Source organism: Microtus ochrogaster, chromosome 8 (assembly GCF_000317375.1).
Source record: "Microtus ochrogaster isolate Prairie Vole_2 chromosome 8, MicOch1.0, whole genome shotgun sequence".
In the NCBI taxonomy this organism is placed as follows: Eukaryota; Metazoa; Chordata; class Mammalia; order Rodentia; family Cricetidae; genus Microtus; species Microtus ochrogaster.
In genome coordinates, this window is record NC_022015.1 from 57684739 (window position 1) to 57709086 (window position 24348).

The following is a 24348-nucleotide window of genomic DNA, read 5'->3' on the forward strand; positions in this document are numbered from 1 at the left end:
ATGTCCCAATGCCTGTGTCATTCACCTCACTTTTCATCAGGTAAACATGGGGTCATCTCACATTATCATGTAAGGAAGCTGAACATAGTACAATAAAGTATTTTGAAAGAGAGAGAACATTAATATAATTTTATTACATTTTTACAATTGTCCTGTTTTATTTTATCTTCATTAGTCTCTTATTACACTTAATGCATAAAATAAAATTTATCCTAAGTATGTACATGGGGAAAAGCATAGGACATATAGGATTTGATGTTGTCCACAATGACTCAGGCATCCACGAGGGCAGCAGTTCTCAACCTTCCTAATAATGTGACCTTTAATACAGTTTCCCATACTGTGGTGACTCCCAACTACAGAATTATTCCGCTGTTACTTCATAACTGTAATTTTGCTACTATTATGAATTGTAATGTAAATATCTGATATGCAGGGTATCTGGTATGAACCCCCCTGAAGGGTCATTCAACCCCCGAGGTGTCGAAGCACAGAGGCTGGAAAGACTGTGCGTATTAGATGGTCTTGGAATGCACTCTCTGGGGGAAGGAGGAATACCTGCATTCATTTCCTGCTGATGCTGTGCAGAAGCTTCACACACTGGAAGAGCTTCAAATTAGAAAAGTTTTACCCTGCTGCAGCTCTGTAGAGTCAACACCCAAATCAGAGGTGTGGATGTGTGCGCTGTAGGGGAAGAATTTGTTCTGGGCTCTTGCTCCCAGTGTTTCTGTGCTGCTGTCGGCCAACATGAAGCAACACGGCCAATGCTTCTGGCCATCTTTGATTGACAAACACTTCTCTGCCTTCATCCCCACTCAGCCACATGATCATCTTTTCCCGCCACTGTCCTAGGGCACACCTATCTCTGCATCCTACAGCTGCCATACTTTGAAAATAGCTACTATCCTGGATTAAGGGCTACCCTAGTGAACTCATTTTGATTTGATTCTATCTGTGAAAACCCTGTTCCAATAGATGACATTCTGAGACACGGAGAATAAGGATTTCGGCGTATGTTTTGGGGATACACAATTCAACTCACAACAAAATCCCACTGAAAGATAGAGTTTGACTTTTAAAGTCCTTTACAATTGTAACTGGTTTTGGTTTTTATTTTGTTGGACGTAAAATATTCCCTATTAATATATACAAAAATAAATTAAAATAAGGTCAGCATTATATTTATATATTATCTTACTTCACAGAGAATGTAAGCTGCTTAAATTTTTGTGTACACTGTTAAATTCCTAGTATTTTGAGTGAAAGTGGTAACATTTATAGTATGATATCAAAGACACACAATTTCATAGAATTTTGCTGAGCCTCAGTTTCCCAGGCTATAAACCAGAAACAATCAGACTGTTTGCTCTGACTTTCATATTGGATTTTGCAAGAATCCTGTGTGTCAGAAGAATGTTTAGAAGGAATAAAGTCTAGGAGGGAAAGTCCTGGTATCCTTGTGCTTATCTTTCTTTCTAGTATACATTAGAGACAGAGTTCCTGGGATGGGGACCGGAATAGATGGGACTCACTAGCAGGTCATTCTCGTTCCGTTTTAATCAGCCTTGTTGGGAGAGGGGGTTGAACTGCTACACCCTATACACTAACTTCACCTTCTCACATAAATTCTGGGCTACAAAACTGATCACCTGTGACAAAAAGATACCTTCTGAAACATGGGAGAGTATAATAGAGAATTCTGTCTTGGTTTGTTTTTAATGTAAGTATACAACAACAACAAACGTATTTTTAAAAACCACCTGAATAATTAAAGAACAAAAAAGTACCTCCTAATACCTCTTGATAATACAATTCAGAGACATATAACGTTTTTTGTGGGTACCAGTGAACTTTTCTAGGGTAACCAAATCAAAAGAGGATAGTCCATTTGCCCATGGCTATAAAAAAGATGAAGTGATTCTTTGTCGAACGCTGAGGTCTCCCTTTAAAGCCACAGAGCCAGAGGAACCCTTTCTTCTGCATTTAACAGGGCCAAGTAGCTATTCCTATAAGCGGCAGTAAAAGTTAAATAGTGTTTGAGGTGGGGCCAGGTCTTGTGAGTTTCCGGCACAGAGAGCCATTTTACTCAAGGCTGGCAAAGAAACTCCCCGAGGATGGGACTCTACGAGGCCTGAGAACTGTGCCTCTCCAGTTCACACCACATAGGAATGCAAAATAAATGCTTCCCTCAGATTCGTGCCCTACATTGGGCCCGGTTGTGGGGATGGAAGGAAGAACTCGAAAAGGGATGCTTGGACATCAGCTGCACACAGAATGAGGTAAACAGGCCTCGCAATAACTTTAAGGGAGGCTGACTAGAAAAGATAATTGGTTGAAAATCACAACCTTGGGTCCTGGTTCATAGTCGAATACCTGGAGTCTACTATGTAGAGCAAATTCGCCAAAGAGTTACTAAAGTTAGTTATTGTTACAAGTATGATAAATGTAACTACCAATAATTATGCCTACTATTTTTCTGATTATGAGCCAGAAAGCTGTTTGCTTTTAAATTGCTTCCACAGGGCTGAATTTTTTTTTAATGTTTAATTCTGCAAGCACTGTTAGCCTTGACACAGCGCTAGAACGCGGGCTCTGTTTAGCTTTTCTGAGTGAAACTGGATAGGAGCAGAAGAGGAACCCTTTCCAGCTAACACACTGCTACAGAGGGGTCACGGACACCAAAGAGGAGCCTCCCTGTAAGCGGCTCGGGAAGGAAGCATGAACTGGAACCTTCATTTCCAGAATCAAGAGGCTGGGCAGTCATGGAAACACACAGCAAACATATAAAATTGGGCCTCTAAATTCGATACATTTTCAGTTAATTATAGTTTCCCCATGAATGTCCAAAAGCTGGGAAGAACTGTTGCCGTCTAAGGATACAGTTCCGGCTTTCAAATGCTATACTATGGAGGTCCTGTACCCATTCCCTAGACACAAATTCTAGAACTGAGGATGAACCTCAGGGGTAAAGTACCTCCTGGATACAAAGTTATGAGTTCAATCCCCCACATTACTTAAAAACAAAACAAAACAGGTTAATTCTAGACTTGGCCATTGTTCTAGAACAAGGAACCAAGCCTCCATTGACATCAGTCCTTCCTACATCTAAGTAAAGGAAATTACACTGTCAAAAAGGTGCTTAAGAGAGTTTATAACATCTTCCTACACAACCCTGGAAGAACGAGGGATGATTTCCTGTCTGCTAGTCCTCAGACATTGTAGAAGTCATGGCCACAGTCCTTAGATAGGCCAAGGAAGTAGGAGAGGATATTATTTTGAAATCAAGGAAGCTTAGGGTTTTTTTGTTTTGTTTTGTTTTGTTTTGTTTTGGCTTTAGTTTTTCAAGACAGCATTTCTTTTTGTAGCCTTGGCTGTCCTGGAGCTAAATCTGTAGACCAGGCTGGCCTTGAACTCACAGGGATCCACCTGCTTCTGCTTCCCAAACGCTGGGATTAAAGGCATGTGTCGCCACTGCCTGGGAAGGCAGCTTGTTTTTTTAAGCCATTTTTCTGTGTTCCAGGCACTGGCTGAGATCTCAAAGGAACAGACCTGCTCCCATGTGAGTAAGTCTCTCTGATCCAGTCTCCCCAGACTAGAGGCCATCCCCTCCCACCACCATATAGAAATACTGCATACATTTTTATATGACTTCTGTGCTACAGGGGGCTGGTGGACAGAAACAAGGGCTGTAGCTCAACAGTCCCCTATGTCCAAGAGACTCCCTCACCGACAGAAATTAACCAGTCTAAATGCTCAGAACATCAGCAGTCCTTACGTTATGAGGCTCTAGCCTAGCGGGATAGCCTACCTTAACAAAAAACATGTAAGTCAGTCCCCACAAGGACCTCAACTCCCCAGTCTATAAACTTATGATAGTGGGCCACCATTCTGCAGCAATGAATATGCTTTCTTTCACAGTCCCGCTGGAGAACAGTGCTCTTAAGGACTTTTGCAAGCCCATTTTCTCTGCGCTAGCCTCTCAAGAGCTTTGCGCAGAGAGAGAAGACAAAGGAATGAGTTGGTACTGAGAAGGTGGAGGGAGCCGGGAGGCAGCACAAGGGGAAAACAAATAGAAAAAGGAAAACAAAAGCTTAGCCCCTCTTTGGATGCAGACATGACATAACAGTCAAACAAAAGCAGCATCCAGCTGGAGCCAGCTACGTTTATTGCCATACACAAGCACATCATAAACTTTTGAAAAGCAACAATGGAAGGTCTCGCCCTCTTTGTGTCATAGTCTACGGTAAACAAATCCAGCACAGGGTACACACAAGAGTTTTCATTAAGCTGTGTCCATGGAGAGGAGAAACAAAACTGGGTGATCGAAAAATTAATGTAATTTCCTCAGATCCATGGGGCCTCACTGTAAAAAGCAACATAAAAGCCCTTCCAATATATTTAGACCGTGACCCTGACGACAGCCTGTCAGACAGTCCGACCACTCCACGTGGGCCCTCATCAGAGTACCCTCTCTAAGGACAGGTCTTAGTGATGCAACTGAAAACCCCCGTTCTAGAACACGATGGCATAAAACACAGAGATGGATTTATTAAAGTGCATCGTCCTGGGATTTGACTCTTGGGAAGACAAAAGGCAGCCTCCTGTTCAAAATGTCCTCACCATACACTGTTCTAGATCCCTTGCCATCCTGATGACAGCGTCCTGAGTAGGGTTACACAACCTAGTAGGAGCGACTAAAGGAAGTAAGCTAGACAGCATCCAATTCCAAGAGCTTATGAGCATGATGAACTGCTTCTCTTAGCATGCTGGACCCCTCGCTTTGCTTAGCTCCTGGTCTAGAAGCACAAATGCATGTATTCTCATGGGAGGCCAACACGGAAAGGTCTCTTAATTCCAACCTCTCTTCTCTTCATTGCCCCCCTCACGATCTTCCTAGATGTATTCAGGGACATTTAGGCAACACGACGGTGCTGGGCACCGGAGACGCACAGTGCATGGTAAAGAGGAAATTCCCTTCTCCTCTGACTCATCCTCTCTTCAGCCTGCTACAAAAGCCAGAACAGAGACAGATGCTGCTGCCATCCCGAAGCTCCTTAACTCTCTCAAGCAGTCCGGCCAATTTCCACACTCTAAATACTATCTCCACACAGGTGAGTACCACCTCGTATCAGCCGGGGCTTTCCTAATGTACAGATTCCCCAGCCGAGTGTCTAAGAGACTCCTTACCAAATCCAAACCCCAACTCGGCATCCTTCGCAGGTCTACCACAACTCCCCTCATTCCAGTTAAAGGGAATGGCCAAGCTTCCAGACATACGAGCTAAATCTGGGGATCACCTCTGATATTACCAGCTCACATAGTCTATGCTCAACCTCTGGAAAATCCTGTCATTTTTAATCATATGTTCAGAGTTATCCTGTGATGACCAGACAGAAGCTACTATAACGACCCCACTCTGGGAAGTTTGGTCTCCCTACCTTTACTCGCGTGTCCTCATCTACTCTCTACACAGTGCTCAGGGGACTTCAACACAAATCAGGGCCCACTCCTAGCCAGTCTTCCAGGGGTCTGCAAGGTCCTGAATGAGCCAATCCTCATAGTTCACCTCAGGCCATCTTCTCCACTCCTTGATGTGTCTACAACCCACAAGCCAAATTCCCCCCTCAATGTGTAATTTTGTTAGTTTTGATACCTAATTTGCTCCCCCTTTTTCTCCTTTCGAGTCTAAGTTCAAGGAAGACAGAGAATTTGGGGTCGGTCCATCTTGCTGGTTCTTCTATCCCCACTACCTGCAAAGTAACAGGCAAGAAATGCTTGCTCAGTCCTTGGAGACATGCAGCGGAGACCCTTGATTCTGTTTTGCATCTAAGGATCACTTTCTGAGACCACAGAGAGCGGGCACACCTATAATCAGACGAACAGCTCTGCATTACGTAAACCAGGTATTTAAATATCTAAACTATTCTAAGTGAAGCAATCATACGAGTAATCTTGGATTTTCTTCACATTCTAGCAGTTTTCGTTCCGTTTTTTGCTTTTGAATTGTAGATCATACCTGCTTTGGAAAGTGGAGGAAGCAAGACAAAGCACTTTAGTAATGGTCGGTAGAATGTTTTGTTGTTAAAGAAATGCACAAATTCTGTATTTAGGAGTTTGAAACTGTACCCCTACTGCAGGCACCTTCAATTAAGCCTATTCTAATCTCAGCTAAGTGAGAAACCAACTTCGAAATTCCACTCCCAGGCACGGCTATTTGACAAGTATGGCAGGAGCTGATCGTACTCATCGAAATCAAACCCATCACGACACTTGGCAGTATCATTCCTTTGGGACACAATGGACCTTTTTCTTTCTTCTTCTTCTTCTTCTTCCTTTTTTATTTTTTTGGCAATTCCTAATACCCACTGATGGTAATTAGCAAGGCAATCTTTGGAGGAAATATACAATCAGGCAACTAGCATTGCCTTTTATGGAACTCTCTGAAAATAAACCATTGACACCACAAATGGTCAATATGTACTCTTAATTCTGAACTAAATTGCCCATTGATTCACCAAGATCTATGTTCTTGACCCCTGAAATTCGTTTTTTCTTAACTTCTGAATTCAAGGCAAGTGCGGGTGGCACGGTTGTTGATTTTGATTTCCTACCTCAATGGAGTAAGCAATTAGAGTGATTTCTCCATTATTTGCTCTGATTGTACAGTGCCTTCCTTGACTGGTTCCGTCATAAAGACCCCATTCTGTGCACACAGCGCAGAATCAGGGTCACAATCTAAATGCAACCTTCCAGGAACACACAATGGAACAGGATCAGGCTGACCCAGACAGCCCAAGAAGCTGGAGTCCTCACCAGCGGTGGGTCAGGCAGTCCGTGAGGCTGCTCTGGGAAATGCTTGCTCTGGGGAGGAAACAGCTTCAATAAACTCGGTCTTTGCCCTGAGAACACAAATGCTTCCCCCCACCACCACCACCTTCTAGGTTTTCAGAAGCAGGGCTTGCCTTGCTGTCGCCGTTTTAGAACTGTATCCAGCTCGCCTCCCCCCCCCCCCAACACCTCAGACAAGTTTCGACAAGTACAGCTGAATCACTCGAGATGGGCCAAAAGGTCAGGGCCCTGAAACTTTGTCAGCCTTCTACCTAAGGGCACTGAAAAGCACTCTGTGCTTCTGAGGGAGCAGGCAGGCTTCCCGCCACACAAAGGCAGCATTGTTTCTGCATATGTGACGCCTCTTAATTAGAATCAATGATTTTTTTTTATTGTTTCTGCCGATAAGCTTGTTTGCCGAGCTCCATTTTGCTAAAACACTTTAAACATTTCTAAGGAGGGTGAGTGTCAGCTGAACACTGAGATAGGCCTTGAACCAGGTCTGTGGTTTTTGCATGGTGTTTACAATTTGTCATCTGTGGGGATAGCTTTGCAAGTTTAAACACACTAAAGGACAGAGTATAAAGAGTCAGGCAATTTCATTTTGTTTGAATATATTTATGGAAATGGACCAAAAGTGTCCATAGAGGTACATTGTCATTCTTTCCTTGAGTGTGTGCCAGTTCACGACCGAAAGCAAGCACTCAGAGAACAGAAGAACATTTATGACCACACTGTGTGTATCAAATAAGCTACTTTACGAAGGAAAGATGGGAAACACTGTGTTTCGGGGACTCTGCCGCGAAGCAGCTGTCCCACCCAGTTTCTCTGCACAATGGCCAATGTCTTGGTGAGTCATCGGCGACCTTGCCCTCCGTAATGACCAGATATCCCCGAAGGGTGAGTGCCTGTGGGATAGGAAAACACCACACAGCCTCATGGCTCGGAAGATGATGAGCAGCAGCGAATTATGCACCGAGAACATGTAATTTGGACGAGGTGGGGGAAACTGAGTAATCCATTTGAGATAAGAGGAGTTTTCCAGCGGTACCGATGGTGTGCCAACGGAATCTTTGGAAAGAAAGGGGGAGGGGTCTGGGGAAAGCTGTAAACTGGAGAGCAAAATTTCAAGGCTAGCACTGATAAGAAAACAGAGAAAGTTTCTTTAAAAAACAAACAAACCAAAAAAAAAAAGTGTCAGGAGGTGTGGTTGACACCCAAGAAGCTCAGACATCCAGAATAAAATCACTGAGATGCCTCTTCTCTGCAAGACATTATGAAAGGCCCTCACAGAACGGACCGAATGAGGGCAACTTTTGCTCCGCGGACTAATTCCTTACTCTGCATTCATCAATACTCCCAAGTTTTCTCCTGAGTCCATCAAAAACTCCCAGCCTCCCTTGCAGCTGTTTGGGGCCATGTGACTGAGTTCGGCCCAATGATATGAAGGAAGGGATGCATCACGCTGAAAGGCAGTGGCTTAAACACCATTAACTTCTCTTTCACATAGGCTCAGGCTGCTGCCCCTATCCTGAAGGACCCTGGGTTACTATACAACTGGAAAAGGCTGACGACATTACAACCTGGAAGGGAGAGGAGCTTTCATTCGACCAAGCCAAAGAGCTGAAACTGTCCGTGACATGAGGTCATCTTAGTGTATGTTACAATACTCCCCTCTTTCTTTTTGCCTTCTCACATCACTGCTTAAGGGTGATTTGAACCCGCTCCCCCATTCCTTATCCCAGGCTAGCTTCAATCTCCCAAACTCCTGCAGCAGCTTCAGGCACACGAGCATTGCAGACAGATACATCACAACATCCAGCCCTCATCACACCCTAAAGGTGATTACAGGGATTGTCAAAACACACTGGGAGACTGCCCAATTCACATTCATAGCTCACCCAGGAGGTGAAGGGAACAGACTTCTCTTTCCAAAGAGTCAAGTCAAAATATTTTACTTATTTATAATAATTTATTATGGGAATTTTCAAGTATTTACACAAGTAGAAATAACAGGCTAATGAATCTATGTATTTACCAGCTAGTGTGTGTGTGTGTGTGTGTGTGTGTGTGTGTGTGTGTGTGTGTATAAGGTCTGCTCCGTATTAATTATTGTGCTACGGTAGGACCTAAGGGTGACCAGCAAATGGGGATGTAGTGGAAGGCAAAGCGCCTGAGTCTCAAGACCCACTGTGAGGATTAAACTAATCCAACAGCTAATAACAAATCATTTTCATTGCCCTCCATTTGCCTGAAGGAATTTTTGGTTGAAGGGAGAGGTTCAATATGTCTTTCCTTCCTTGTCCAAACTCAGTTCCCTCTGGGAAGGCCAACACACCGAAACTTTTCTTGGCCATTTACTGATCCCATTGTCCTGCAAAATGCAGAGGACAAGCAGGCTGTGAGGCAGGGGGCCCTTGAAGCAGCATTGAGTCTCAGAGGGAGCCACCAAGCATGAAATGGAAACACGTTTCATACACACACACACACACACACACACACACACACATAAAATTTCAAGATACACGCTAGAAACTGACTGGGAACGGAAGGAGTGGAATGTGGCCGAGGAGAACTCAGCACAGCAGGATTTCTTATCAAATGGGCATGCTCAGAAGTCTGGGTAGCCAATGAAAAGCCATCAGACATTCTAAACACGGGAACTGTTCCAGAATGACCAACCTGAGAAGCTATCTTCTAACTTTTAAGAGTAAGGATCCAGGACCAATCACGTGACCCACTGGCAGCACTCCTAATGCCCGTGCCCTGACGTGGGCCTTGGGCAGCCCAACCAAGCAAGAAAATGCAGTCAATGTAGGTCCAGGAATGAATGAGCAACTCTCTCTCATGGGCCACGCTGACGTCTACCGTGGTCCAGTGGTCGGACAGACCCACTGGGAAAAGAGAGACATACTGAGAATAATTGATTTAGGGTTTTTTTTCCCCACTAAACATTTTAAGCTTTTAGCCCTGTTCCCTATTAATTAGTGTGAGCTGGGGGGGGAAAAAAACCATCCAAACTGAACGTCAGCAGCAGAGGAAAAAGTTTAAAAGGGGCTGACGGGCTCAGCACAATAAGCGCCAGGCCACAGCTTTGTTTAACAGTCCTTCAGTCTCTTTACAGATTATTAAAGGAAATATTTAACTAAAGGAGAGCTACTCATGCACAGGATAATGTCCATGGCCTCTGTCCACATGTTAATCATTTTACATAATTGATCAAATAGTCTTGGGTCTCCTTCTCTAGCCTTGCCCGGGTTTTTAATTGTTTATCTTTGGAGTCCACAACAGAAAAGCCCTTGCTTGTTCCCACTCACGTGGCTCCCTAGCAGCGCATACGGCAAAGGAAACAAACAGCGTGTCACCAACAGATACCCTGTGTGTGTACGGGGAGCGTGGAGGTGGTGTGCTCGTGAACATCTGTGCGTGTACATGCGGAGGCCAGAGGTACACATGAGATGTTCTCCTCAGTGCTCTCTCATTCTGAGACAGGGTCAAGATCACTGCATCTGGAGCTCAGGGATCCCTCTGTCTCGCTGGTGCTGAGATGAGAGATGGACAGCACCACACCAAAGACTTTACGTGAGTTCCGAGAATCTCAGCCTCTCAAGCTGGTGTAGAAAACACTTTGTCAACTGGGCCATCTACCATACTATGATAAAGAATTAAACTGTATGATTAAGAGATGATGGAAATGGCTAGAGTCAATGGTTTATTTCACGGACACAAAAACACAGTGTGTTGCTTCCTCAATGTGTTCCGTTGTTCAATGTGTGTTCCATATATACTAACTAGGTTTGTAACTGGCAAAATTATAGCAGTGTCCCTATTGAACAGTAGAAGAGCTTTTGGGGGAGGGTACTTACAGCACCCCCCTCCCCACTTCACTCTTACCTAGTGTCTAAAACTATCAAAACTTTAGGGACCATTTCTGCTAATGGGATATTGTGGTACCTCTACTAATCGGCCTCCGCCCTTACTTTACAAAAGACTGGCTCTCCTTTCCAGATGCATAACCGGAAGCCTCCCCTGTTTGCCTGCAGAAACAGTTTCACAGACTTGTGTATCACAGCCCCTGCTCTGTATCTGACACACACACATGGGGCATCCCTAGACTGTGAATTCCTCAAGAGACTATCCCATGTATTGTCTGGCTGCCAAGGCAGGATGTTGTTCATCATTGACATCTAGTGATCACGTGAGTGGAAGCACACTCATGGAGTCCACATGTCAGTCCACATGCTATATGAGCAGGGTTTCTATGCCCCGCTTTACAACCATATGTTAATGAAACAGATTGGAGAGTTCTTTGTTCGGAGCATTGTGGGTAATTACTCAGCACACGGCCCAGTCATCTCATCTTCCAACTTCTAAACCAATCCTATATTCAGCATCCAGTATTAATTATCTTTAAGATGTCCTTAAAGTTCTCTAAGAGAATTAGCTGCTCTCCCCCACTGAAGTGTACATCTATAGCGCAAGAAAATAAATATAAACCCTGTGCTATCTAATAAGGGCAGGCAGGCTTCACTCAACTTTCTTACCCAAGTCTGTGTGAGTAAAGACAGCTATTGATTCCATAGTATTCATACAGGAAGGCCATCTGGCCGCCCACAGTTGGGTAACTGTAAAACCGGCATGTCCTGCCCCGGTTCTGGGTTTGCCAGACACACATCCACTGCCCAGGGTTAATACAGCCATTGTTTTATGACGGTCTAGAAGCTTTGGCGCAGTAATGGCTGCAAGAACTATTAGCTACCTAGGGATAAAAAAGGAACGGGGAAAAAAAAAGAGAGAAAACTCCTTCCCAAGTCATCTGTTCTAGAACTTAAAGGAAATATCTCTGAGAGGTCAGAGAATCAGACAGATTATCTTTAAAAGAAACTATAAACGATTTTGTTCTTTTAATTCTACAGGGTCAAATTCTATCTGGACTCAAAGATGTCAACATGACCACTCAAAGAAGGGATAATTAAGAAATATTCCAAAGGTCACTAAAGACCTTTATAATAAAGTGTCAAATGAATTTCCCACACTGATGAAGTCTGAAAGGGCTAAGAAAAATACATTTGTAAAACTAGACATTAACAAAACTCAAAAGGCTTGACATATACTCTCTTAATCCAATCATTTGTGAGAAGATGCACATAATTCTAATTTGAAAAATGTTATTTCAGGACATAAAATTAGAGATGAGCCACAATGTAAGTGTAAACTAAAAGGTACATTGACCATCAAGTAGTTAAGGATTTTGCTTAATGAGGATTAACCCTCAAATATTAACCTCTCAGAGACACTCGTTATCTGTTAGTTTTCATTAATCCTAAAATCACAGAATAAAGAAATGTAACCCATGATTTTCTTCAAAACATTTGCCAAAATCTGTTATGAATTTATTTTCAGGGCAAAGTTCAAGAAAGCCTAGTTCCTCAGGTGAAGTGGATTAAGTACTTTCTACAGAGAAATCAAATTAAACCACTACCAAATGGCAGGTTTCCAGTCTTGGCATATGAAATCTGATTTGACAGGGGTCTTATAGACTGTGGTCAGTTTCCCATCTGATGGGGACTTCTGTGGTTTTGCTGTTCCCTATTCTTAGGGAGCTGCAGTTTACGGCGCCATGTGTATCTATGCTGTGTTGAACACGTATATACATAGATAAATATGCTTGTAGCTCTCTCATGTAAAAATGACTGGAAAAATTTGAGATTTGATTTTACTGTCTGAAATCATTGAGTTTGCGGCTAATATTTGACAGACTGATGCCGTGTAGGATATGACTTGGAAGTTACAGTCTCTCTGATCTCTACCAGATGTTTTACTGGTAGTATTTCAGTCTCAAGAGACAAAAAGGATATTAATGTTAATTTTATTTGTTTAATCATATCAGGCAGATTTTATAAAATGGGAAAATTCAGGTTTTTTTTTAAGCATACCAACTCTTCAGAAATCTTCATAGTAGCGAAACTATTTTGAAGATAGAATTTTTTTTAATTGGAAAGAGAGTCTGTAATGTATTAGGACAGGATCAACGTTCTCTTCCCTTTAAAAATGGGAACTATATGACAGCTTTCTCGGTGTCACTGTGAGCTTAAGGAGCCAAGAAGATGACAATGCTAGGCCTGCAGTTCATGACAAGTCCCATCTCAGTCTGTAACTCCTAGTTCAGAACAGCAAACCTGTGCCTAGACGGACACACATTTGCTGCTACTGCCCCGGGTTCCTCCAGTCCTTCACTTCTCATCTGTGTTTTGTTCTAAAAACATGAGTCTACCCTGGTCATTATGAGGTAACAATGAAAATGAGACTATACCCAGTCCTAACAGCATCTTGAAGCTTGAACAGTGACACGTTAGAATTTTACCTAGGGCTCAAGGTCAGAACTCAGAAACTTGAAGAGCCTGGTTCTTAGGCATGGATAGTCATTAGAACCACCTATAGAAACTTCACCTCGACCAACCACATCACAGACTGTCCAGTGCAGACCGGGTACCAGGGCTCTGCAAAACACTCTGGGTGAGTTCAATGTCAGGAAAGTTAGCAACACTGCCTAGGAGGCCCTAAGCAGGGAGCAGCAGAACAATAACCTTGGAAAAATCAATTTTCCTCAGCTTTGTTCTCATCTAAAAATGGCGTGTGTGGAAGGAAGCTGGAGTGTATACTAATCGATTTCCTGCTGCATTAGGGTAAAACTACAAAGTTGCAAAATATTTCAAGTAAAACTAAGAGAATACATAAGAAGCGCCTGCAACACTAGTATCTCTATCGCGAAGCTACAAAGACATTCAAGTTTTTCCATACCTTAGTTTCCAGTCTCACAAAGACAGTAAGCAAAATCCCCGCATCCTCTCTAGAACGATCCACTACCCTAAGATTATTGGTTACCCTGCCCACAGTATTGTTAATCTGCACATCCTCATCATTCTTCTGTGGGTTTCAATGTTCATAAACTGCATTATCTCATGTGTTACACATACCATGTTACTCAGCTTTATTTTATGAGAGTTACCATGTAGAGTGTATTTCGCTAACTTCATCTATTTCACAGTATTTCACAGGAATCAACCACAGTCAATTGATTCACCTTGTCTGTGGACAGTCGAGTCAATTTCACCTTTACAGAAATAAAGGCACATATGTAATTAGTGTCTCATCCCAGGTTTCATGCTGCCCTGGGAAGGCATCTTCAGGGGAGACACCTAGACGTGGTTTTGTTGGATGTGCACACTTCGGTCTTGCTGTGCACTTCCAACTTGCTCTCCAAGGTGGGTATAGCAATTTACTTTTTCTAGGACAATTAACACACATACACACACACCATTTTCCACACCCCTATCAATACTTGGCACTATGAAGACTTACACATTGCTGCCAATATAAAGATTCTGGTGTGCTAACTAATAATTACAGTTAAATAATATTTTTCGAAGGTCCCTTCTGGTTCTATAATTGTGATAATCACATCGATGCCAAATCTTATCAAAAATAACAAAATAAGTGTTGTGTGTGTGGGGGGTGGGGGTTACAACAGATTTACTTTTCCTCAAAACATACTTTGAATGGCCAAAGCTGGCCCAAGACCCATACATCAGGCCATAAAAGAGGAATGGAGACATGGTCCCAGTTCTGTATTTATTTTCTTGTGCTCATAATCCAATGTTACTTAAAAAGCAAACTGCCCAATATCCAAGCCAAAGCAAATACACTGAATTTTGCCAGGGAAAATGCCTGTGGAGAAATGAGTCAATTCATACAAAATTCAAAACTGTCTTTGGTCAGTGACATTTTCATGAAAATTTGTGGGTGGGTAAAAGTCTTGCAAAATTCTTCTTTGCCATTGGAGTAAATTCATCCAGGAAAAATAAGCAAAGTGTAAGTGGCAACCCGCATTGCCCCTAATTCCCTTCTGAACACTCCCTAACCTCCCAGCACAACTGCTTTCAATTGTGCAGGAAAACGGGCCAGGTGGTTCTGATCCTAAACAGAACCCTGGGCCCTGCTCGTGGGACAGGCTGTTTCTCAGCATAAGCACTCATAGACCAAGCTTCTCGTCATTCTGATGCTCTTCAGAACCTCCCGGGAAAACACTACTGGGCACTGCCCCACCCTTCAGCTTAATGGCAGAGACCTCCATAAAGTGAAAGCATTTGACACATTCTTTCGGAACCAGCACTATGGAAGCCTTAAGGAAGGGTTGTAACTTTCATGTTTGGATACACTGTTATCCTCTTAGGAACATAGACATGGTCTAGACACAAACTCCATGTTTCTAAGACTTAGCTCTGAATTGGACATCAGACACCTCATAGATCTCAGGAAGACTCATCAGAATTTGGTGTAGTGATGTTTAGGATTGCTCGACAGTCACCAACCCAAGATTTGCCAAAGATAGAGCTCATCTACAGGAAACAGAATGCCTGGCACCGAGAAGCTGCTTTAGCTCAAAGACACGAGCAAAAGGATCCTGGTGCTTTAAAATAGACCTTGCCATGTCTTCTTTCTGATTCATTTGAGATCTGCCTCTTGGCCTACTGAGGCCTTTGCTTTTCAAGACTTGGCCACTGTCTGGCACTATCTCTTTCAAGACTTTAAGGACTGAAGTCGCCTTGTCTTTCCACAGAGGTGGTCAGAATGTAATCTGGGGGAGGGTAGAGCTGTCTGGATGAGAAAGGAACCCAATCCTTTTCTTCCAGTGACAGAATCAAGAGATTCAGAATCTTCCCCTAGCTGTTCCACCACGAGTTCAGAGTGATCTGCACCCCCAGGTTCCAGGTTAGTCTGCAGATTACAATGAGAAATGATTGACAGAATGCATTCTCCCATAGAGCAAAGGGAAGTTGGCCTGTGGGCAGGATTCCACTGCAGTCTCTAACTGTAAAGCAGGCCTTAGCCCCAACACACCCTCCTTTTACCATAACTCCCAGAAGGTTGCTTCTGGTTTTTTTAATGTGTGTGTTGCTTATAGTCTTGGTCACCAAACACATAGGGGCCAACATCCCCTTTCTTGGTCTAACAATCACAATAAGTGAAAAAGATGGCAAAGTCCAACTATCACATAGAAAAGAGTAATAGAATTCAGACATTGGACTGGGCCTTAGAATTTAAACTACCCCTAGGTTTGGCAGTCACCGCCATAACCTGAAAAACTCTTCTCCCAAAGAAGAGCATGGTCATTTCACCTGGCATAGCTCTAGCCATGTTGTCTCTAGGCCTACACATCAAGCACATGACATACAGCCACATAACAGAAGACAATAAAGTCTATGATGTGTAAGCTTACGTGAAAATGGTTATCTTCCTGTTAAAAACATACCCTTCCGGCAGTGAAGCTATAGCATCAGCTACTCCTAAGATACGTTTCTTTGTCTGAGTTTATTTGCACCACAGCATGTGAGTGCTTTGCGACTCTGGCTTTCACATGCTATCGGATTAGTAGTGTGTGTTCTGCACAGGCTCCACCTATTAACGAAGAGAGGGCCGGGTAGGAAAGCAAATGACCTCATCTGCCCGTCCTGAACGGCACAGCGAACAGAGGCGCAGGTCTGCACGCACCTCTCGGCTGTTCTTCCCCCAACTCCTCCTGTTTTTAATATTTACTATACACTTTAGCCAGCACCAACTCTGCAAACCTGTATGTCTTGAAAAACTGGGATGAGAGGTGAAAATGGGGAAAGCCTTTTGCATAAAAATTAATGTTGCAATGCAAAAAAAGTATTTTTTTGATAACTCAAACTTTCATGCTTACTTCAGTAAAACCCAACCCAGTAAACTATTTTCAGGCAGGATTAGTCAGAACTAAAAGGCTGGACTGTTTTCCTTCAGAGACTGGATGTCTTTCCTGTTTGCAACAGGCTCCTGTGTTCCAAACAGAGTAAATGGAATTGCCTTCAATCGCCTGCCTCATTCTGGCATTTCTAACACAGAACCCTACTGACAGAGTACGGCTTGGCCTCCTGGAATGTAATTATTCTTTTCACTCATGGAACCTGGCATGCTCACAATGCATCAGCTTCAGGTTTTCCTTAAGAAAAAAAAATCACAACATGGGGTCTAATGTAATGACAAGAAATGCAATTTCATTCCACCAGAAAGTCTTAAGCCTCTTTCAAAAATACCTACTGCGTGGTGAAAAGTGCCTCTAATGCTTGCATTCCTACTATCGCCTGTATAGTTTGCTTTCGCATGAATCAGGTTGGCCAATCTACAGTCAAACATAAACACAGTCCAGACACTTTATATCACATCCTGCAGAAAGAGGTGACTCTGGTTGGAAGGTCACAGTTCAAACAAGTTCCTCTTCCAACGGGTTTATAGTCTTCACCCATCGCTGATGGCTAGAATGCTCAACATTAAGGGAATACCCAGACTTCTCAGTTCTAACTCTGAAGAGCCATTCCTGTCCATCTAGACTAATAGAAAACATATGTTCTTCTTTGCAAAGAGTTCAGTGAGCTATCTCTGTAATCCCGGGGGTGAAGTCCTGCTTGTAAGCCCCGAGGGTTTCTGTGAGGTGTGAAATTATTGTGAAAGCATTTAGGAATCATATTATTCAAGAAACAGTCAATTCTGCCAAGAAACAGGATCCCAGTTCCAGGATCAGTGTTGAGAAACAGAGAGGCAGGAGAGACATCAGACCCACATGCTTCGACACCAACGGCCCAGCCTTCTCAGTCCACTGCCCTTACGCTTTTCCACAAAACCCTCTTTCCTCAAAATCAAGTGAGGTCCCATGAGACCCTGTTCCTGGGGTGGCCCCTGAGGTTTCCTTGCTGTAAGTCACTAATGAGTTTCCCAACTCTGAAAGGCCCGATGCGCTGGCCTGAGAATGCGTGCTGCTACAATTGCAGCCAAGTTCCTACGTGGAGAATTTCTTTCTTAACTGTCAGAACCATTCCTCCCAGACCCCAAATCTCACCCAAATTTTTAGAGATTAAAAACAAACACACACACACACACACACAAAAACCCTGAAGATTTATACTTTGGAAAATCACAAAAGCTTGCTTGTGGCACAGCGCATGTCCCGTGGCCTTGAACATCCATGAAGCCAAGAGAACACTGAGTCCCACCCACGTTTTTCCAGCCTACATTAAGGAAGCCTGGCCTCCACTCCCACAGTGGCATGGGGCGTGAGCTAGAAGAGGGAGAAAACAACAGCCACCAGTTATCAAAGAAATTTTACCCTGGTTCCAGCTAGCCGAAGAGGCAAGGAACCTTATGGGTACCTTCACCACCACACATCCAAATTCCACAAAAATGGAGCCGCGGTTACCTGACTTCATGCCCGTGTTTGATAAAATACATGCATGCAATCAAGCAGGGCCGCCCAGAGCGATGGCGAAGCACGTCGGCAACTCCAGTTCACTCACCGTACACTTGTTGGGCTTCTCCCCGGAGTGGACTCTCATGTGGATCAGCAGCTTATAGCGGGCGTTGAAGGGTTTGTACCTCCTGGGGCAGCCAGTCCAGAAGCAGGTGAAGTCTTCCCCCTTGCGCTGGTCTATGTGGACCTTCTCGATGTGCCTCACCAGTTCCTCCTGCTGGTCATATAGGGCGCTGCAGTCTATCCAACGGCAGCAGTGCTTGCCCCCTGAGTCCTCCATCTCCCCATCCTCATCCAGGCCAGCCTGGGCCAGGGCCAGTGGCTGTGTGTGAGGCAGGAGCTCTGGGTGATGAAGGTGGGGGTGGGCATGGTACGGGGGTGGGGGGCCCTGAGGCGGGGGAAGAGGAGGGAGAGGCTGCGCTGAGGGCAGGTCCAAGGCACTGCCTGGGAACTCCTCCAGGCGCTCGGTTTTGAGCATATTGGCTGACCCATCCTGGCCCGGTAGGCCCGGCTGCAGCGCCACGTTGTTCACAGGTCCAGACTGCAGGCCACCATGTTCCAGCTGCTGCATGCGCTCGTACTCCAGGGTACCGTCCTCACCATAGGCTGGCAGCACCTGCCCTCCGCTGGCTACCAGCACACCTTTCTGCCCACTGGACACTGCACAAGACTGGGAAATGCAGCTGCCGCGAACACCCAGGAAATGCCCATAGACCTCCGACTGTGGGGACACGGTGGCAGGGGAGGCTCTTGACCCGTTGATGTAGGCAACCAAGGAAGTCGGCGAAGTGCGGATGATAGTATTGAAGTCAATCCCAATGCCATCAGACAGCGGGGACAGGGACAGAGCTCTTTTCTTGGAGCGGGTGGAGTGGGACCTGGTTGCTGAGTGCCGAGGACTAGGGTAAGGAGAGTGGCTGTTTTCCATGCCAAAAAGGTAAGGTGGCAAAGGGTTAGAGACGCTATTGCTGGACCCCGGTGTACCAGGAGGCAAGCTCAGGAGGTCCCCTAGGTCCATGCCATTCTGAGAGCCGTGGTTCGACGACAGTGAAGGAAAAGCTCTGTAGCTCTGAGACCACTCCTGCTTCACACTCAAGGCCGATTGAGTCTCCGTCAGACTCAAAGTCGTGGACACCAGGGACTCTTGCAGAATGAGCGACCTGCAGCAGCAGCCAGAGAGAAGGGGAAAGAAACAAACAAATGTTTCAGCAAGACGTGGATTGCTTAAGAGCTCAGAGGACACTGCGCCACCAACCCCTTAAGGTTTTCCCTTACTGCATTCTGCACTAAACACAAGTTCTTAGACTGCCACAGAATCCGAGCGAGGTCTTAGGCTCCAGGTAAATAATATATTACCAAGACAAACAATAAAAGCTAATGCTTACTAAAATAACGAAAGAGCTATTGTTATAAATAATTCTAGTAATTTAATGAGAATAAATAGTCCTCATTTTATTTCAAAGTATCCCCTTTTCTATAGAGGGGGAAAACTGGGGACTAGGAAAAATTATAGCTGCTTGTCTTGGCAAACCAAAGGAGTATCTATCTGTTAAAAGCACCTACTGTGTGCACCATGCCATGGTAGGCCTTCAGGTTACATACTTCTGAACAGTACTAATCTCCAATTAAAATCTACGTGGGGGGGGGTCACACATAAGCCATGATTTTTTTTTTAAAAAAATTAAACTTTCCAAGTCAAATGTTTGTGTTAAAGACTTACTAATAATTTTACAATTTAGAGGCACTGATATTATCAAATTAGATATTTCAAAGGGCAATTTACAATGGCAAGTACTCATTCATTTCAAATGACCCTAGGAAATTTGTGAAAATGTAGAATACATGGGCAGAAAGCATACCTCGGTGAGCAAGTGCATACTTAGCAAGCTGGAGGCACAGAGTTCACTCTTTATCACACACACAGAATAGTCCTTAATAGAACAAAGGCATTGTACATGAAGAAGTAACAAACTGAAAAGCTGCGTTTGGCATCATGCGCCAGGCTACGTGGGTCTTAGCCACACTTGTTAAGATAGGTTTTCCGTGAGCTCTTGTCCTTGGATCTGAGCAGCATCAGGCCAAGAACAGGTCATTCACGTGCAGTGGTTCATTTTTATAACAATCCCTTCCCTGTCCTTATCGTTCACAAAAGGAGTGCTAAAAATGTCACAATTCATTGTTTGTGTATCAAAGTGGTTTATAATGATAACATTAGACCCTTGAAAATCCATTTTTCTTTCCAGGGACATTATTGCTTTAAAAACAATAAAAGAAAAGAAGAGCTATATCCCTCAGACAGAATATTCATCCCGAAAAGGATCAACATGTAAACAGAGAAAAAAAAAAGTTCCAGGACCCAACGCAGACACGGCAGATAGCTGAGAAACTTGGTTTATTCCATACATGCCTGCAACTGGCTTTCTAGATTCTTTTATTTAAATACACTAATTAACAAAGATTCTTATGCAAAATGTGTGACTTCCCTCCATGAACACCCTCCCTGTCTCTGGCTGTTAAGTATCAACCTGCTACAGAGGAAGGGGGAAGCATCATTTCACCTGCTCCCTACTCCGCTTCACAAACTGGAAACCAGGAACGCTGTTTCTGCCAACCCAGGAATACTGACAAGAAAACATATCAGCTCCGGAAAAGCACTGTGTACGGTGGTAACACTGCAATTGACCTGAAGTTGCCCACGGGTGAGGCACTGTTTGCCAATGACAAGCCCAGCAGGAACCTATGTCCACCTGCCCTTGACACAGATCTCCTTGTTGGTTCACATCCTTACATTTGGATTAAAGTCCTTCTGCTGTCTGCAAATGGTCTCTGAACCGTTTGGGTTCTAATTCCCCGTGGACAGTTCTCAATTATTTCCCAAGCACACTTCCAGCACGTGGCTTTACCTGCAGAGCTCAGGAGAAGGTCCTGGTGACTGGATGTCAAGAGCCTTTTGACCCTATCCCACATGAGAGTCAGGAAATACATTCAGACACAAGCTACATCAGGGATGTCAGAACACTGACAGAGCTCCACGGTGAACGGTGCCTGCTCTCAGGAGGCAGCCATTCGAGCACACTTCAGACTCTTAAGCGATGAATGACAGCCAGAGTGGCTCATGCAATTGTATGCACTCTGCTGATAAAACTGCATGATCTGGCTCAATGGCTGCATAGAGAAACATGTCCGTTCTTCAATAACGCAAGGCAAAACTCATGCCTCTTAAATTATGCTGAACATGGCTTAATATATAGCACAGGATAGCCCAAATGCAGACATGTTGCTTAGCCTCTTCGGCATCTCAGTTTTCCAAGGCAGCTATCAAAATCTTTCAGAAAGCAAACTACTTAAAAGCAAAGGCATAAACAGAGAACAAGTTTGTGCCCTTTCCTCCCTCCAACACCTCAAATACCTAACAGGAACAAAACTTCCAACACGTGGCAGTTGCTTCCTAGGCCTCTCAAAGATGCAATTTAGGAGGTCTAATCATTCAAAGTCCTACCCATGAAGTCTATCTCTGTAGGAAGAGTCCTCTTTGCAAGGCATCTCTACTGTCTAGACCACCATCTCTGAGGATCTCGGAGGATCATGCTCACGAATGGCAAGACCTTTCCATTGAAAGGATTGTTTTTATCTCCCTGGTACCTGCTGGAGTGTTAGAAACAAACTAAGTACTCAAACACCTGCTGATCAAGAGTGTGTACATAAAGAAGAGCCCGCCTTGGTATTGCAAGCCTGGAATCCCACCCTAGGATTCAGGAGGCTGAAGGCGGCAGAAGACTTCAAGGCCAACATCGACTACATAGCAAGATGCTACCTCAAAGAGTAGAATTAATACACAAAAACAACAGTCATGACTTACAAGCTTACAGAGCATTTTATATATTAGCTTAATGAATACACAGTATGACATAAATTAACTAGACTCTTAAAATATTTTTATAAGAAGAAAATAACGACAAATCTGTGACAGCAGAGGAGTGATGGAAGGTCCTTAATAAAGCACGAAGGAAGGGAAGTGATTGGCAGAGACCTAGCTAGCTCTCATTTTCTCACAATATAGCCCAGTGTGGTCCACGATGCTCTGCTTGATTGGAAGACTTGGTGAGAACAGGCTTAGAATCACACAAGCTAGGACTGCAACACAAATTGCCTGTTTTTCTGCAATAGTACACTGAAAGAGTGTGAAGGCTGCCATGGATTCTAGCCTGTAACCCCTGCTGCTACACACACCAGGCCTGTGGAAGAGAAAGTGACAAAGAACTCAGAAAGCTGTGTCACCACACTGAGAGCAATCTCCATTTCCATATGTTCATCTGATCCTAACGACATTATTTCTGGTGACTGGTTTATTTAGAACAGTAAGTGAAAGGCAAGACGATAAAGCTAAAACCAAATAAAAGCAAAGTGAAAAACTTAGAAGCCATTAGGGAAAACATGCTCTCAAGAAGCCGAAGGAGCTATGCTGACCAAGTGGAGTTGTTTTGTTCTAAAGCTTCAAAGAAGTTTTAACTTACAGGTCATATGGAATTTTTCATACTGCTGCTCATGAAGAAAAACACATGTACATATACCAAGTGTGCATGTAACTAAATCCATGAGGATAATATATAATACATGACATATATGTGTCATGGATCATAGATCCTAGGAAAGACCAGCCCTAGCCTATCTGGAAATTGTCATCTATGCACCCCAGTAAATCTTCCAAAAGAGTAGGGACGCCTTATGAACACAGCAGGTTTAGAAGATGTCAGAATGCACAAGGGAGCCCAGAGTCTGTTCTCAGTCCCTTTCTTGGCCTTCTTTGAGCTTTGTGTGCATAGTGCAAACAAAAAAGGCAACTGCTGCTGATAATTAAAGTTCAGAATGTAAAAACAATGCACGCTATTTGGATCTAGACTGGTATCACTAGGCAATCGCTAACCTTTGCAAACTGACCCTGGGCAAATTAAGTAGGCTTTCTATGTCTTGAAAACCACCACACCTTCAACAGGGATGATACTTGCCAGGACTATGAATCATGAGTTCAAAGTCACAGTGCATGGGGACACACGATAAGCCCACACAAGCAGCATTCCATCTCTCTTACTGATCAGCTCTGCTCGGCTGAGAGATTAGACAATTGTATGAAGTAGTTGTTTGAGGTCCCCTACTTGTCACTCAGGGATGGACAGATGTGCAATGGCCTTTACAGAAGGATATGCATGACACCTAAGCTGGCACTGGCTCCTGACTCTTCCACAGAGTAGAGAATTTGTTGAGCACTGTGGTGGACTAATAGAAATGCCTGGGCAGTTATTGCAGCAAATACACAGCACCAGGGCAGGATTCCCATCACTGGATTAAACAGAGCACAAGCTAAAGACAGAGCATGTTCTCTTAAGGGAATGCCCCCCCCAAAAAATTACTTTCAAATCAAGGAAAGAAAAAAAATAAAAGAGAGAAAGAAAAGAGAAAAATAAAGGAATATAGCTGGCAAATGTCTGAAAACTGTTCAATATTATCAATAATGAAAAAATATCAATGATGAAAATTACACAATTATTACCTCAAACTAATAAAGTGTATAAATTAAACATATGAGACCACTGTCAAGCTCACATGAGGGTTGGTCTTCTCTGTACTGCAATTGAAAATCTGAAAAAATGCCTATTAATAGCAACAAAGCTGCTATTAGTAGCTGTTTAAACCAACAAATCTTACCTCCTGAGAATTTATTCTAATCACTAGAGACATGAAATAAAAGAATTGTAGGTTAATCCAATAAAGTATTATTGGTAATACTAAAGTAAGAGACAGAACTGCAATGTAAGTTACGAAGGGAGTAAAACATGCAGTAATCCTACCCTGGGGTGATGCCTATGCACCACAATGGTTAGCATGGCAAGCTATCCCTAAAGGTACAATATCTTTATAACTTGGTGGTAATCAGCAGCTACTTAATTGGGCTGAAGTCCTGTTCAACAGGAGGGAAATCATATCTGACACTGTACACCTAGCTAAGAACACATGTCCAGTAAGACCATAGACTTAGAAGGGGGCCTAACAAAGCCCCTTTGCTAGACCAGTATCATTCCTAACTTCACTCTAAACACACATCCTTATAGCTACAGGTATGTACAGCTTTCACATCCTCCCGGCAGATGGAGACCATTAGAGAAGACCATAACTCGTCTAAACGCAGAGAACAACCTACT

The 24348-nt window shown here is 43.7% G+C and overlaps 1 protein-coding gene across 2 annotated transcripts in view; it reads right to left on the bottom strand.

Annotated features, from left to right (window-relative positions):
- The window catches only part of Glis3 (GLIS family zinc finger 3), a 422638-nt gene that overhangs the window by 257734 nt on the left and 140556 nt on the right, over nt 1-24348 (bottom strand). For both annotated transcript variants that reach the window (XM_005352104.3, XM_026781690.1), the window contains one exon: nt 18198-19311. In XM_005352104.3, the coding sequence (XP_005352161.1) occupies nt 18198-19311 (1114 nt within the window). The remainder of the gene's footprint in view (nt 1-18197; nt 19312-24348) is intronic.